Source organism: Hemitrygon akajei, chromosome 19 (assembly GCF_048418815.1).
Source record: "Hemitrygon akajei chromosome 19, sHemAka1.3, whole genome shotgun sequence".
Taxonomy (NCBI): Eukaryota; Metazoa; Chordata; class Chondrichthyes; order Myliobatiformes; family Dasyatidae; genus Hemitrygon; species Hemitrygon akajei.
In genome coordinates this window covers 60,463,317-60,478,002 of record NC_133142.1, presented here as the reverse complement: position 1 = coordinate 60,478,002, position 14,686 = coordinate 60,463,317, and the positions used below count along the sequence as shown (strand labels likewise).

General features: G+C 47.1%; 1 protein-coding gene across 8 annotated transcripts in view; it reads right to left on the bottom strand.

Moving 5' to 3' along the window:
• cacna2d2a (calcium channel, voltage-dependent, alpha 2/delta subunit 2a) overlaps positions 1-14,686 on the bottom strand; it is a 904,752-nt gene that overhangs the window by 138,933 nt on the left and 751,133 nt on the right. For all 8 annotated transcript variants that reach the window (XM_073072600.1, XM_073072591.1, XM_073072592.1 and 5 more), the window contains one exon: positions 7,535-7,609. In XM_073072600.1, coding sequence (XP_072928701.1) covers positions 7,535-7,609 — 75 coding nt within the window. The remainder of the gene's footprint in view (positions 1-7,534; positions 7,610-14,686) is intronic.

Genomic DNA, 14,686 nt, shown 5'->3' with positions numbered 1-14,686 from the left:
CACCACTCTCTGCAGTGTTGGACTGTTCGCACCACTCTCTGCAGTGTTGGACTGTTCGCACCACTCTCTGCAGTGTTGGACTGTTCGCACCACTCTCTGCAGTGTTGGACTGTTCGCACCACTCTCTGCAGTGTTGGACTGTTCGCACCACTCTCTGCAGTGTTGGGACTGTTCGCACCACTCTCTGCAGTGTTGTAGACTGTTCGCACCACTCTCTGCAGTGTTGGACTGTTCGCACCACTCTCTGCAGTGTTGGACTGTTCGCACCACTCTCTGCAGTGTTGGACTGTTCGCACCACTCTCTGCAGTGTTGGACTGTTCGCACCACTCTCTGCAGTGTTGGGACTGTTCGCACCACTCTCTGCAGTGTTGTAGACTGTTCGCACCACTCTCTGCAGTGTTGGACTGTTCGCACCACTCTCTGCAGTGTTGGACTGTTCGCACCACTCTCTGCAGTGTTGGACTGTTCGCACCCACTCTCTGCAGTGTTGTAGACGGTTCGCACCACTCTCTGCAGTGTTGGACTGTTCGCACCACTCTCTGCAGTGTTGGGACTGTTCGCACTACTCTCTGCAGTGTTGGACTGTTCGCACCACTCCTCTGCAGTGTTGGACTGTTCGCACCACCCTCTGCAGTGTTGGACTGTTCGCACCACTCTCTGCAGTGTTGGACTGTTCGCACTACTCTCTGCAGTGTTGGACTGTTCGCACCACTCTCTGCAGTGTTGGGACTGTTCGCACCACTCTCTGCAGTGTTGGACTGTTCGCACCACTCTCTGCAGTGTTGGACTGTTCGCACCACTCTCTGCAGTGTTGGACTGTTCGCACCACTCTCTGCAGTGTTGGACTGTTCGCACCACTCTCTGCAGTGTTGGGACTGTTCGCACCACTCTCTGCAGTGTTGGACTGTTCGCACCACTCTCTGCAGTGTTGGACTGTTCGCACCACTCTCTGCAGTGTTGGACTGTTCGCACCACTCTCTGCAGTGTTGGGACTGTTCGCACCACTCTCTGCAGTGTTGTAGACTGTTCGCACCACTCTCTGCAGTGTTGGACTGTTCGCACCACTCTCTGCAGTGTTGGACTGTTCGCACCACTCTCTGCAGTGTTGTAGACTGTTCGCACCACTCTCTGCAGTGTTGGACTGTTCGCACCACTCTCTGCAGTGTTGGACTGTTCGCACCACTCTCTGCAGTGTTGGACTGTTCGCACCACTCTCTGCAGTGTTGGACTGTTCGCACCACTCTCTGCAGTGTTGGACTGTTCGCACCACTCTCTGCAGTGTTGGACTGTTTGCACCACTCTCTGCAGTGTTGTAGACTGTTCGCACCACTCTCTGCAGTGTTGGACTGTTCGCACCACTCTCTGCAGTGTTGGGACTGTTCGCACCACTCTCTGCAGTGTTGGACTGTTCGCACCACTCTCTGCAGTGTTGGACTGTTCGCACCACTCTCTGCAGTGTTGGGACTGTTCGCACCACTCTCTGCAGTGTTGGACTGTTCGCACCACTCTCTGCAGTGTTGGACTGTTCGCACCACTCTCTGCAGTGTTGGGACTGTTCGCACCACTCTCTGCAGTGTTGTAGACTGTTCGCACCACTCTCTGCAGTGTTGGACTGTTCGCACCACTCTCTGCAGTGTTGGACTGTTCGCACCACTCTCTGCAGTGTTGTAGACTGTTCGCACCACTCTCTGCAGTGTTGGACTGTTCGCACCACTCTCTGCAGTGTTGGACTGTTCGCACCACTCTCTGCAGTGTTGGACTGTTCGCACCACTCTCTGCAGTGTTGGACTGTTCGCACCACTCTCTGCAGTGTTGGACTGTTCGCACCACTCTCTGCAGTGTTGGACTGTTTGCACCACTCTCTGCAGTGTTGTAGACTGTTCGCACCACTCTCTGCAGTGTTGGACTGTTCGCACCACTCTCTGCAGTGTTGGGACTGTTCGCACCACTCTCTGCAGTGTTGGACTGTTCGCACCACTCTCTGCAGTGTTGGACTGTTCGCACCACTCTCTGCAGTGTTGGACTGTTCGCACCACTCTCTGCAGTGTTGGACTGTTCGCACCACTCTCTGCAGTGTTGGACTGTTCGCACCACTCTCTGCAGTGTTGGACTGTTCGCACCACTCTCTGCAGTGTTGGACTGTTCGCACCACTCTCTGCAGTGTTGGACTGTTCGCACCACTCTCTGCAGTGTTGGACTGTTCGCACCACTCTCTGCAGTGTTGGACTGTTCGCACCACTCTCTGCAGTGTTGGACTGTTCGCACTACTCTCTGCAGTGTTGGACTGTTCGCACCACTCTCTGCAGTGTTGGACTGTTCGCACCACTCTCTGCAGTGTTGGACTGTTCGCACCACTCTCTGCAGTGTTGGACTGTTCGCACCACTCTCTGCAGTGTTGGACTGTTCGCACCACTCTCTGCAGTGTTGGACTGTTCGCACCACTCTCTGCAGTGTTGGACTGTTCGCACCACTCTCTGCAGTGTTAGACTGTTAGCACCACTCTCTGCAGTGTTGTAGACTGTTCGCACCACTCTCTGCAGTGTTGGGACTGTTCGCACTACTCTCTGCAGTGTTGGACTGTTCGCACCACTCTCTGCAGTGTTGTAGACTGTTCGCACCACTCTCTGCAGTGTTGGACTGTTCGCACCACTCTCTGCAGTGTTGGACTGTTCGCACTACTCTCTGCAGTGTTGGACTGTTCGCACCACTCTCTGCAGTGTTGGACTGTTCGCACCACTCTCTGCAGTGTTGGACTGTTCGCACCACTCTCTGCAGTGTTGTAGACTGTTCGCACCACTCTCTGCAGTGTTGGACTGTTCGCACCACCCTCTGCAGTGTTGGACTGTTCGCACCACCCTCTGCAGTGTTGTAGACTGTTCGCACCACTCTCTGCAGTGTTGGACTGTTCGCACTACTCTCTGCAGTGTTGGACTGTTCGCACCACTCTCTGCAGTGTTGGGACTGTTCGCACCACTCTCTGCAGTGTTGTAGACTGTTCGCACCACTCTCTGCAGTGTTGGACTGTTCGCACCACTCTCTGCAGTGTTGTAGACTGTTCGCACCACTCTCTGCAGTGTTGGACTGTTCGCACCACTCTCTGCAGTGTTGTAGACTGTTCGCACCACTCTCTGCAGTGTTGTAGACTGTTCGCACCACTCTCTGCAGTGTTGTAGACTGTTCGCACCACTCTCTGCAGTGTTGGACTGTTCGCACCACTCTCTGCAGTGTTGGACTGTTCGCACTACTCTCTGCAGTGTTGGACTGTTCGCACCACTCTCTGCAGTGTTGGACTGTTCGCACTACTCTCTGCAGTGTTGGACTGTTCGCACCACCCTCTGCAGTGTTGGACTGTTCGCACCACCCTCTGCAGTGTTGTAGACTGTTCGCACCACTCTCTGCAGTGTTGGACTGTTCGCACCACTCTCTGCAGTGTTGGGACTGTTCGCACCACTCTCTGCAGTGTTGGGACTGTTCGCACCACTCTCTGCAGTGTTGGGACTGTTCGCACCACTCTCTGCAGTGTTGGGACTGTTCGCACCACTCTCTGCAGTGTTGGGACTGTTCGCACCACTCTCTGCAGTGTTGGACTGTTCGCACCACTCTCTGCAGTGTTGGGACTGTTCGCACCACTCTCTGCAGTGTTGTAGACTGTTCGCACCACTCTCTGCAGTGTTGGACTGTTCGCACCACTCTCTGCAGTGTTGTAGACTGTTCGCACCACCCTCTGCAGTGTTGGACTGTTCGCACCACTCTCTGCAGTGTTGGACTGTTCGCACCACTCTCTGCAGTGTTGTAGACTGTTCGCACCACTCTCTGCAGTGTTGTAGACTGTTCGCACCACTCTCTGCAGTGTTGGACTGTTCGCACCACTCTCTGCAGTGTTGTAGACTGTTCGCACCACCCTCTGCAGTGTTGGACTGTTCGCACCACTCTCTGCAGTGTTGTAGACTGTTCGCACCACTCTCTGCAGTGTTGGACTGTTCGCACTACTCTCTGCAGTGTTGGACTGTTCGCACCACTCTCTGCAGTGTTGGGACTGTTCGCACCACTCTCTGCAGTGTTGGACTGTTCGCACCACTCTCTGCAGTGTTGGACTGTTCGCACCACTCTCTGCAGTGTTGGACTGTTCGCACCACTCTCTGCAGTGTTGGACTGTTCGCACCACTCTCTGCAGTGTTGGACTGTTCGCACCACTCTCTGCAGTGTTGGACTGTTCGCACCACTCTCTGCAGTGTTGGGACTGTTCGCACCACTCTCTGCAGTGTCCTGCGATTGAGGGAAGTACAGTTCCCATAATGATGCAGCCAGTCAGGATGCTTTCAACTGTGCCCCTGTAGAAAGTTCTTAGGGTTTAGGGACCCATACGAAACTTCTTCAACAGTCTGAGCTTAAAGGTGTGCTGTTATGCCCTTTTCATCACACAGCCAGTTTGTACAGACCATGTGAGATCCTCGGTGAAATTTATGCTAAGAAACTTAATGCTGTTCACCCTCTCAACCCCAGATCCATTGATATCATTAGGAGTTAGCCTGTCTCCATTCCTCCCATAGTCCACAACCAGCTCCTTTGTTTTTGCGACACTGAGGGAGAGGTTGTTTTCTTGACACCACTGTGTCAGGGTGATGACTTCCTCACTGTAGGCTGCCTCATTATTATTTGAGATTAGGCCAGTCAGTGTAGTATCATCAGCAAATTTAATTAGCAGATTGGAGCTGTGAGTGGCGACACAGTCATGGCTGTGACACAGTTCACAGCCCTGAGGGGCACCTGTGTTGAGGGTCAGAGGGGCAGAGGTGAGGGAGCCCACTCCTGCCGGCGATCTGACAGGAAGTCCAGGATCCAGCTGCACAAGGCAGGGTGAAGGCTGAGGTCTCCGAGTTTCTTGTCAAGCCTGGAGGGAATTCTGGTGTTGAATGCTGAACTGTAGTCCAAGAACAGCATTCTCACATAAGCATTCTTCTTCTTCAAATGTGTAAAGATGGTGTATAGAGCTGTGGATATTGTGTCATCTGTCGATCGGTTGTGTTGGTAGGTGAATTGTAGGGGGTCCAGTGTGGGTGGTACCATGCTGCAGATGTAGTCCTTGAACAGCCTCTCAAAGCATTTGCTTCTTATTGAGGTGAGTGCGACAGGATGCCAGTCATTCAGACACGTTACATTGTTCTATTTAGGTACAGGAACAATGATGGATGTTTTGAAGTAGGAGGGAACTCTACACTGGGAGAGGGAGAGATTAAATGTGTCTACAAACACACCTGTCAGTTGTGCTGCACACATCTTGGGATGCCGTCTGGTCCCGCACTGGTCTACTCATTGGAAACACCTGTGTACTTCAGCCTCAGAGATGACCAAGGTGCTGGTCTCTTCAGAGGCTCTCCTCAGGGGCTCAGTGTTAGCAACATCAAACTGAGCGTAAAAAAGATTTAGCTCATCTGGGAGAGAAGCAGCGATGTTAGAAACTCCATTGCGTTTAGCTTTTAAGTCTGCGATGGTGTGCAGACCTTGCCATAAGTGGCGTGTGTTGTTGGTGGAGAGCTGTGTCTGGATCCTGTCCCTGTATTGTCGTTTCACTGCCTTGATGACTTTGCTTAGACTGTAGCTGCATTTCTTGAGTTCCTGTTGGTTACTGGCAAGGTAAGCTCTATCTTGTGTGGTGAGTGCTGCACACATGGAACTGTTGATCCAGGGTTCTAGTCTGGATAGACCCTGATTGATTTTTGGGGCACAACATCCTCGATGCACTTCTGGATGAAACTTGTGACCCCTTCCGTGAACTCGGAGACATCCTTATCGTGAAAGACGCAAAGTCACAGCACTAATACACCTTAAATACAGCCTGCTGAACATGCATTCAGTGACAGGATGAATTTCAGCAGGTCTATTTCAAAGAATTATCAGTCAAATAGTAGTTTCTGGTTTATTCCTTCGGGATGCTGTTGCTATGACTCTACAGAATTTGGTGCTTTGAGGAGTTAGCAGAAGTTGAGAAAGTCTACAAATAATGGTGGACCTAATGCTAAGGAATACTCTGTAAATTTCAGATTCAGATGTGGATTTATTTATCACATGTACTTGGGAATGTACCGTGAAATGCATCATTTGTGTTACCAACCAACAGGTCTAAGGATGCACTGGGGGAAGCCCATGTGGTGGAACACATTCTGGCGCCAACATAGCATGTCCACAACGTTCAGCAGAACAATACTGAATACCACAAAACAGAACATAACAAAGTGGCAAAGCAACAAAATGAACCCTGGTCCTACCTCTCACCCACCCACAGGGTCTAACCCCAGGGCAGGCCATCTTCTTCGCCCCCCCAGCCTCCAGTGGACTCATGGATATACTGACATTGTGCCTTCAATTTCCCCAGTGGACTCATACTTCTGCTTAGATCAGTTACTGGCGATGTGAGCACATGACTCACAATTACAACTTCGAGGAACGTAGCACGATGATGCAGGAGTTTGCACTGCTGCCTTGCAGCTCCGACAGCCTGCCTGCTGACCTTTTCCAGCTGCAAAAGGTAAAGGAAATTTTTTGGGTTTGAACTATCTGGCCTGCTTGAGAAGACTGGCTGTGTGTCCTGGAGACCTATCTCCTATGCAAGTAAACACGTACAACACGCTGGAGGAACTCAGCAGGTAGGGCAGCATCAGTGGAAACGAACAGTCAATGTTTCAGGCCGAGACCCTTCGTCAGGACTGAAGAGGGAGGGGGCGGGGCCCTATAAAGAAGGTGGGGGGAGTGTGGGAAGGAGAAGGCTGGTATGAGCCAGGTGAAAAACCAATCAGAGGAAAGATCAAGGGGTAGGGGAGAGGAAGCAGCTAGGGGATAGGCAGGAAAGCTGAAGAAGGAATGTAAGAGGAAAGCACTCTGGGTAGTATAAGACAGAATCAGCTTTCCTGCCTATCTCCTCCCTGCTTCCCCTCCCCCACCTCTTGATCTTTCCTCTGATTGGTTTTTCACCTGGCACCTACCAGCCTTCTCCTTCCCACACTCCCCCCACCTTCTTTATAGGGCCCCACCCCCTCCCTCTTCAGTCCTGACGAAGGGTCTTGGCCCGAAACATTGACTGCTCGTTTCCACGGATGCTGCCCAACCTGCTGAGTTCCTCCAGCGTGTTTTGTGTGTTGATTTGATCACAGCATCTGCAGTGTATTTTGTGTTTCCTGTGCAAGTAAGGCTGTTTGACCATAAGCACTGGATAGTGGACAGTGGGCTCATCTATGACAAATGGATGCTACCTCTATCACTCTTCCTCATTGTTCCCACTGCCCTCCCTCTACCATTTCCTCCATCCTTCAACCTATCCTACTGTTCCACTGGGACTTGTTGGACCAGGAACTGCTTGTAATGAAACATTTACTCCTGTAAGTGGATGTAATACTGTGCCCATAATCACCCAGTGATTTGGATAGTTGAGAAACTCCCCAGATATAGCTGTCAAGACATTGTACCTAAGCTAAAGGTCTTGAAAGTATCACTGAAACCCTGTCTATGGTGTAGATGAAATACTGATATTGTACGTACGTTGTAGCGAGGTGTGAACTTCTTGATGTCATCAAGAGCCACATCGATGCCCATCACCCCAAGCATCAGCTGGTTCTGGAACATAAACATAGAGTCATACAGCCTGGGAAGTTGCTCATGCTGACCAAGTTTCAGTTCCACTTCCCTGCATTTGACCCATATCATGCCAAACATTAATTTTATTTAGTGATATAGTGCAGAGTAGGTCCTCAAGCCTTTCAAGACATGCCATTCCAGCAATCCCAACAAATCTGATTAACCCTAATCTAATCATAGGACAATTTTACAATGACCTATTAACCTACCCAGTAATTCTTGGGATCATAGGATGAAACAAGGGCACCCAGGGAAAACCCATGCATTCAACAGAGTTCTTGTAGACAGCATCAGAATTGAACTCTGAACTGCAGAACGTGCCAATCTATAACAGTGTTGTGCAAACCACTACACTGCCTTGGTGTCCTATCCACGAACTAAATGTTGAAATGACTTTTAAATTTATAATGCAATTCCGCTCTATCACTTCCTGTGGGCACCCCACACCAAACATTCACTACCATCTGTGTGAAAGAATTGCCACTCAGATCCCTTAGAACCATAGAACATTACAGCACAGAAACAAGCCTTTTGGCCTTTCTTGGCTGTGCCGAACCATTTTTCTGCCTAGTCCCACTGACCTGCACCTGGCCCATATCCCTCCATACACCTCTCATCCATGTACCTGTCCAAGTTTTTCTTAAATGTTAAAAGTGAGGCCGCATTTACAACTTCATCTGGCAGCTCATTCCACACTCCCACCACTCTGTGTGAAGAAGCCCCCCCTCAATGTTCCCTTTAAACTTTTCCCCCTTCATCCTTAACCCATGTCCTCTGCTTTTTTGCTCCCCTAGCCTCAGTGAAAAAAGCCTGCTTGCATTCACTCTATCTATACCCATCATAATTTTATATACGTCTACCAAGTCTCCCCTCATTCTTCTATACTCCAGGGAATAAAGTCCTAACCTATTCAACCTTTTCCTGTAACTCAGTTTCTCAAGTCCCAGTAACATCCTTGTAAACCTTCTCTGCACTCTTTCAACCTTATTAATATCCTTCCTGTAATTTGGTGACCAAAACTGTACACAATACTCCAAATTCGGCCTCACCAATGCCTTATACAACCTCACCATAACATTCCAACTCTTGTACTCAATACTTTGATTTATAAAGGCCAATGTACCAAAAGCTCTCTTTACGACCCTATCTACCTGTGACACCACTTTTAGGGAATTTTGTATCAGTATTCCTAGATCCCTCTGTTCTACTGTACTCCTCAGTGTCCTACCATTTACCTTGTATGTTCTACCTTGGTTTGTCCTTCCAAAGTGCAATACCTCACACTTGTCTGTATTAAACTCCATCTGCCATTTTTCAGCCCATTTTTCCAGCTGGTCTAGATCCCTCTGCAAGCTTTCAAAACCTTCCTCAGTGTCCACTACACCTCCAATCTTTGTATCATCAGCAAATTTGCTGATTCAATTTACCACACTATCATCCAGATCATTGATATAGATGACAAATAACGATGGACCCAGCACTGATCCCTGTGGCACACCACTCATCACAGGCCTCCACTCAGAGAAGCAATCCACTCTCTGACTTCTCCCATTGAGCCAATGTCTAATCCAATTTACTACCTCACCATGTATACCTAGTGACTGAATCTTCCTAACTAACCCCCCACGCGGGACCTTGTCAAAGGCCTTACTGAAGTCCACATAGACAACATCTGCTGTCTTTCCCTTCTTCCACTTTCCTGGTAGCCTCCTCGAAAAACTCTAATAGATTTGTTAAACATGACCTATCACGCACAAAGCCAAGTTGACTCTCCCTAATAAGTCCCTGTCCATCTAAATGCTTGTAGATCCTATCTCTTAGTACTCCTTCCAATAATTTACCTACTGCAGATGTCATATTTACTGGTCTATCATTTCCCGGATTACTTTTTGAGCCTTTTTTAAACAAAAAAAAACACCATGAGCTATCCTCCAATCCTCCGGCACCTCACCCGTAGATACCAACATTTTAAATATATATCTGCCAGGGCCCCTGCAATTTCAACACTGGTTTCCTTCAAGGTCTGAGGGAATACCCTGTCTGGTCCTGGGGAATTATCTACTCTGAGTTGAACATAGAACATAGAATAGTACAACACATTACAGGCCCTTTGGCCCACAATGTTGTGCCGACCCTCAAACCCTGCCTCCCATATAACCCCCCCACCTTAAATTCCTCCATATACCTGTCTAGTAGTCTCTTAAACTTCACTAGTGTATCTGCCTCCACCACTGACTTAGGCAGTGCATTCCATGCACCAACCACTCTCTGAGTGAAAAATCTTCCTCTAATATCCCCCTTGAACTTCCCTCCCCTTACCTTAAAGCCATGTCCTCTTGTACTGAGCAGTGGTGCCCTGGGGAAGAGGTGCTGGCTGTCCACTCTGTCTATTCCTCTTAATATCTTGTACACCTCTATCATGTCTCCTCTCATCCTCCTCTCCAAAGAGCAAAGCCCTTACTTCTTCACTCTCCGTCTCTTGCATTGATTTAAAAGACCGTTGAAAAACTCCTCTCCTTTTTAAACCTTTGGCGCGCTACGTCATGTGCCTGTGCAGTCTAGCCTCTTTTCCCCGATCAGTTAAAAAAATGGCTTCTCTCTGAGATGCCTTTACTTCTTCACTCAAAGTCTCTTTCTTTGATTTAAATCCCCTTTAAACCTTTCTCCTCTCACCTCAGACTTATGCCCTCTAGTATTAGACTTTTGATCATTTACCTTGTCTGTGCCCCTCATGACTTTAAAACTGTAACCTGTCCAGTCTCTCCTTATAACCCAAATGCTCCACAATTTCCTGAATCTTTTCTGTGCCCTCTCTACTTAGATGACAACCTATTTCAAAGTGGTCTCTTTAGAAAAGCTGAACTCCTGGAGTTGAAGCTTCATCTCAGTTTAAGCCTTAGATTAGAAGAGCACACAGGATAAAATCTCAATTAGCTAACATTTCTTCATGTGTCTTGTGGAACCTACGCTTTTCACCTTATGGACACTAAGTGACTGCTGTACTAGAGCAAGTACAGAGTAGAGTAGAGTACTAGAGCTGGCCTGACAAGTATTAGTATTGTCCAAGTACAGCACAGAAACAGGCCTTTTGACCCATCTTGTCCATGCCAAAATCATTTAAACTGCCTACTCCCCTCGAACTTCTCTTAAACGGTGAAATTGAGCTTGCATGAATGAATTTTGCTGGCTAACTCATTCCACACTTTCATGATCCATAGTGAAAAAATTTCCCCTCATTTTCCCTTAAACTTTCCATTTTTCACCCTTCACCCATGACCTCTGCTTGTAATCCCATCCAACCGCAGTGGAAAAACCTGCTTGCATTTACCCCATCTGTTCCCTTCATAATTTTGTATAACTCTATCAAATCTCCTCTCAGTCTTCTACATTCTAAGGAATACAGTCCTAACCCATTCAATCTTTCCTTATAACTCAGGTCCTCCAGACCTGGCAACATTCTTGTAAATTTTCTTTACAATCTTTCAACCTTATTTACATCTTTCCTGCAGGTAGGTAACTAAAACTACACACAATATTCCAAGTTCTTACAGAACTTCAACATAACATCCATCTCCTGTACTCAATACATTGATTTATGAGGGCCTATGTGCCAAAAACATTATTTATGACACTATCTACCTGTGACGCCACTGTCAATGAATTATGTACTGTATTCCCAGATCCCTTACACTTGTCTGCATTAAATTCCATTTGCAGTTTTTCATCCCGTTTTTCAAGCTGATGCAGATCCCTCTGCAAACCATGATAGACCGTAAGACCCATAAGACATAGTAGCAGAATTAGGCCATTTGGCCCATCAAGTCTGCTCCACCATTCAATGATGACTGATCCTTTCCTCCCCTCTTCAACCCCACTCCATGGCCTTCTCCCAGTCACCTTTGATGCTGTCCAATCAAGAACCTATTAATCACTGCCTGAAAAACACCCAATGACCTGGCCTCCATAGATGCTGTGGTAATAAAGTCCACAAATATACCACCCTCGGACTAAAGAAATTTCTCTGCATTTCTGTTTTAAATGGATGCCCCTCTATACTGAGGCTGTGCCCTCTTGTCCTAGACTCCTCACCATGGGAAATATCCTTTCCATATCTACTCTATCTAGTCCTTTCAACATTCAAAAGGTTTCAATGAAATCCCCCCTCCCTCATCCTTCTAAGTTCCAGCGAGTACAGATCCAGAACAATCAAATGTTCCTCAGATGATAACCCTTTCATTCCTGGAATCATCTTTGTGAGCCTCCTCTGAACCCCCTCCAATGCTAGCACATCTTTTCTTAGATGAGGAGGCAAAACTGTTCACAATACTCAAGGTGAGGCCTCACCAGTGCCTTATAAAGCCTCAGCATCACATCCTTGTCTTCAAGACCTCTTGAAATGAATTGAAATGAAATGAATGCTAACATTGCATTTGCCACTGATTCAACCTGCAAGTTAACCTTTCTGCACAAGGACTCCCAAGTCCCTTTGCATCTCAGATTTTTGTATTTTCTCCCCATTTAGAAAATAGTTTGCACATTTATTTCTACTACCAACATGCATGACCATGCATTTTCCAGCACTGTATTTCATTTGCCACTTTCTTGCCCATTCTCCTAATCTGTTTAAGTCCTTCTGCAGCTTACCGGTTTCCTCAATGCTACCTGGCCCTCCACCAATCTTCATATCATCTGCAAACTTGGCAACAAAGCCATCTATTCCATCATCTAAAACACTGATATACAGCAAAAAGGAAGTGATCCGAACACCAACCCCTGTCGAACACCACTAGTCACCGGCAGCCAACCAAAAAAGGATCCTTTTCTTCCCACTTGCTGCCTCCTACCAACTGGCCAATGCTCTAACTATGCCAGTAACTTTCCTGTAATAGTATGCACTCTTAACTTGGTAAGCAGCCTCATGTGTGGCATCTTGTCAAAGGCCTTCTAAAAGTCCAAATATACAACATCCACTGCATCCCCTTTATCCATCCTACTTATAATCTCAAAGGATTCCAACAGGTTTGTCAGGCAGGATTTTCCCTTAAGAAAACCATGCTGACTTTGTCCTATCTTGCCCTGTTTCTTCAAGTACTCAGTCACCTCATTCTTCCCAACCACTGAGGAGAAAGCATAATTTCCTTTCTACTACATTCCTCCTTTCTTAAAGAGTGGAGTGACATTTGAAAATTTCCAGTCCTCTGGCACCACGCCAGAGCCCAATGATTTTTTTGAAGATCATAGCTAATGCCTTCATAATCTCTATGGGTACCTCTTTCAGAACCCTAGGGTGCAGTTCATCTGCTCCGGGTGACTTCTGTACCCTTAGGTCTTTCAGCTTTTTGAGCATCTTCCTTGTAGTAGTAACTGCACTCACTTCTCTTCCCTCACACCCTTTAACACTGCTTGTGTCTGCCACAATAGCCTTCCTCACCATCCACTACACAGTGTCATCTGCAAATTTGCTGATCTAGTTAATCACATTATCATCCAGATCATTGATATAGATGACAAAGAACAAACAGAAACATTGATCCCAGCAGCACAATATTAGAGAGGCAACCCTCTACTACCACTCTCTGGCTTGTCCCACAAAGCCAATGTCTAATCCAATTTACTACCTCATCCTGAATGCCGAGCGACTGAACCTTCTTGATCAGCCTCCCATGTGGGACCTTGTCAAATACCTTAGGAAAATCCATGCAGACAACATCCACTGCCTTGCTGTCATCCACTTGCCTGGTAATTTCCTCGAAAAACTCTATAAGATTGGTTAGACATGACCTAACACGCTCAAAGCTATGTTGACTATCCTTAATCAATCCAAGACTATCCAAATACTTATATATCCGGTCCTTTAGAATACCTTCCAATAACTTTCCCAGAACTGATGTCAGACTCACTGGCCTTTTATTTCCTGGTTTCTTTATAAAGTCTTTTTGGAGACATCAGGGGTAAGTTTTTTACACAGAGGGTTGTGAGTGCCTGGAATAACTTTCCAGGGATCGTGGTGAAGACTAAAACATAAGGGGTATTTAAGAGCCTCTTGGACAGGCATATGGATGAAAGAAAAATGGAGGGTCATGGGGTAGTGTGGGTTTAGTACTTTTTTTTAAAGGATTATATGGGTCAGCACAACATGGAGGGCTGAAGGGCCTGTACTGTGCTGTAGTGTTCTATGGTTCTAAATAGTGAAACAACATTGGCTATCATCCAATCCTCTGGTACCTCTCCTGTCGCAGAAGATGTTTTAACTATCTCTGCTAGGGCTCCAGCAGTTTCTGTACTTGCCTCCCGTAGAGTCCAAAGAAACACTTTGTCAGCCCTGGGGATTTATTCACCCTGATTTGCCTCAGGGTAGCAAACACCCCCTTCTCTGTAATCTGTACAGGGTCCATGAAGTTGATGCCACTTGGCCTCTCTTCTATAGACTCTGCATCCGTCTCCTGAGCAAAGAATACAATTAAGATCTTCCCCATCTGTTTTGGCTCCACACATGGATTACCATTCTGGTCTTCCAGAGGACAAATTTTGTTCCTTGCAATCCTTTTGCTTTTAACAAACCTGTAGAATCCCTTAGGATTCTCCTTCACCTTGTCTTCTAGAGCAACTTCATACATTCTTTAAGCCTTCCTGATTTCTTTCCTAAGTGTTCTCTTGCATTTCTTGTTCTCCATAAGCATCTCATTTGTTCCTACCTGCCAATATCTGCTATGCACCTCCTTTTTTCTCTTAACCAGGACCTCAATATCTCAATTCCCTACACTTGTTACCTTGACCTTTTATTCTGATAGGCCCATATAAGCTTTGTACCCTCAAAATTTTGTTTTTGAAGGCCTCCCACTTTCCAAGTACACCTTTGCCAGAAAACAGCCTGACCCAATCCACACTTGCCAGATCATTTCTTTCTCCAATTTAGAATCTCAACCCATGGGCCAGCCATATCTTTTTGCATATTTACTTTGAAAAAAATGGCATTGTGGTCACTCGATGCCAAGTACTCCCCTACATAATCTTCTGACTATTCCCTAACTGCAGATCCTATTGCATGCTCTCTCA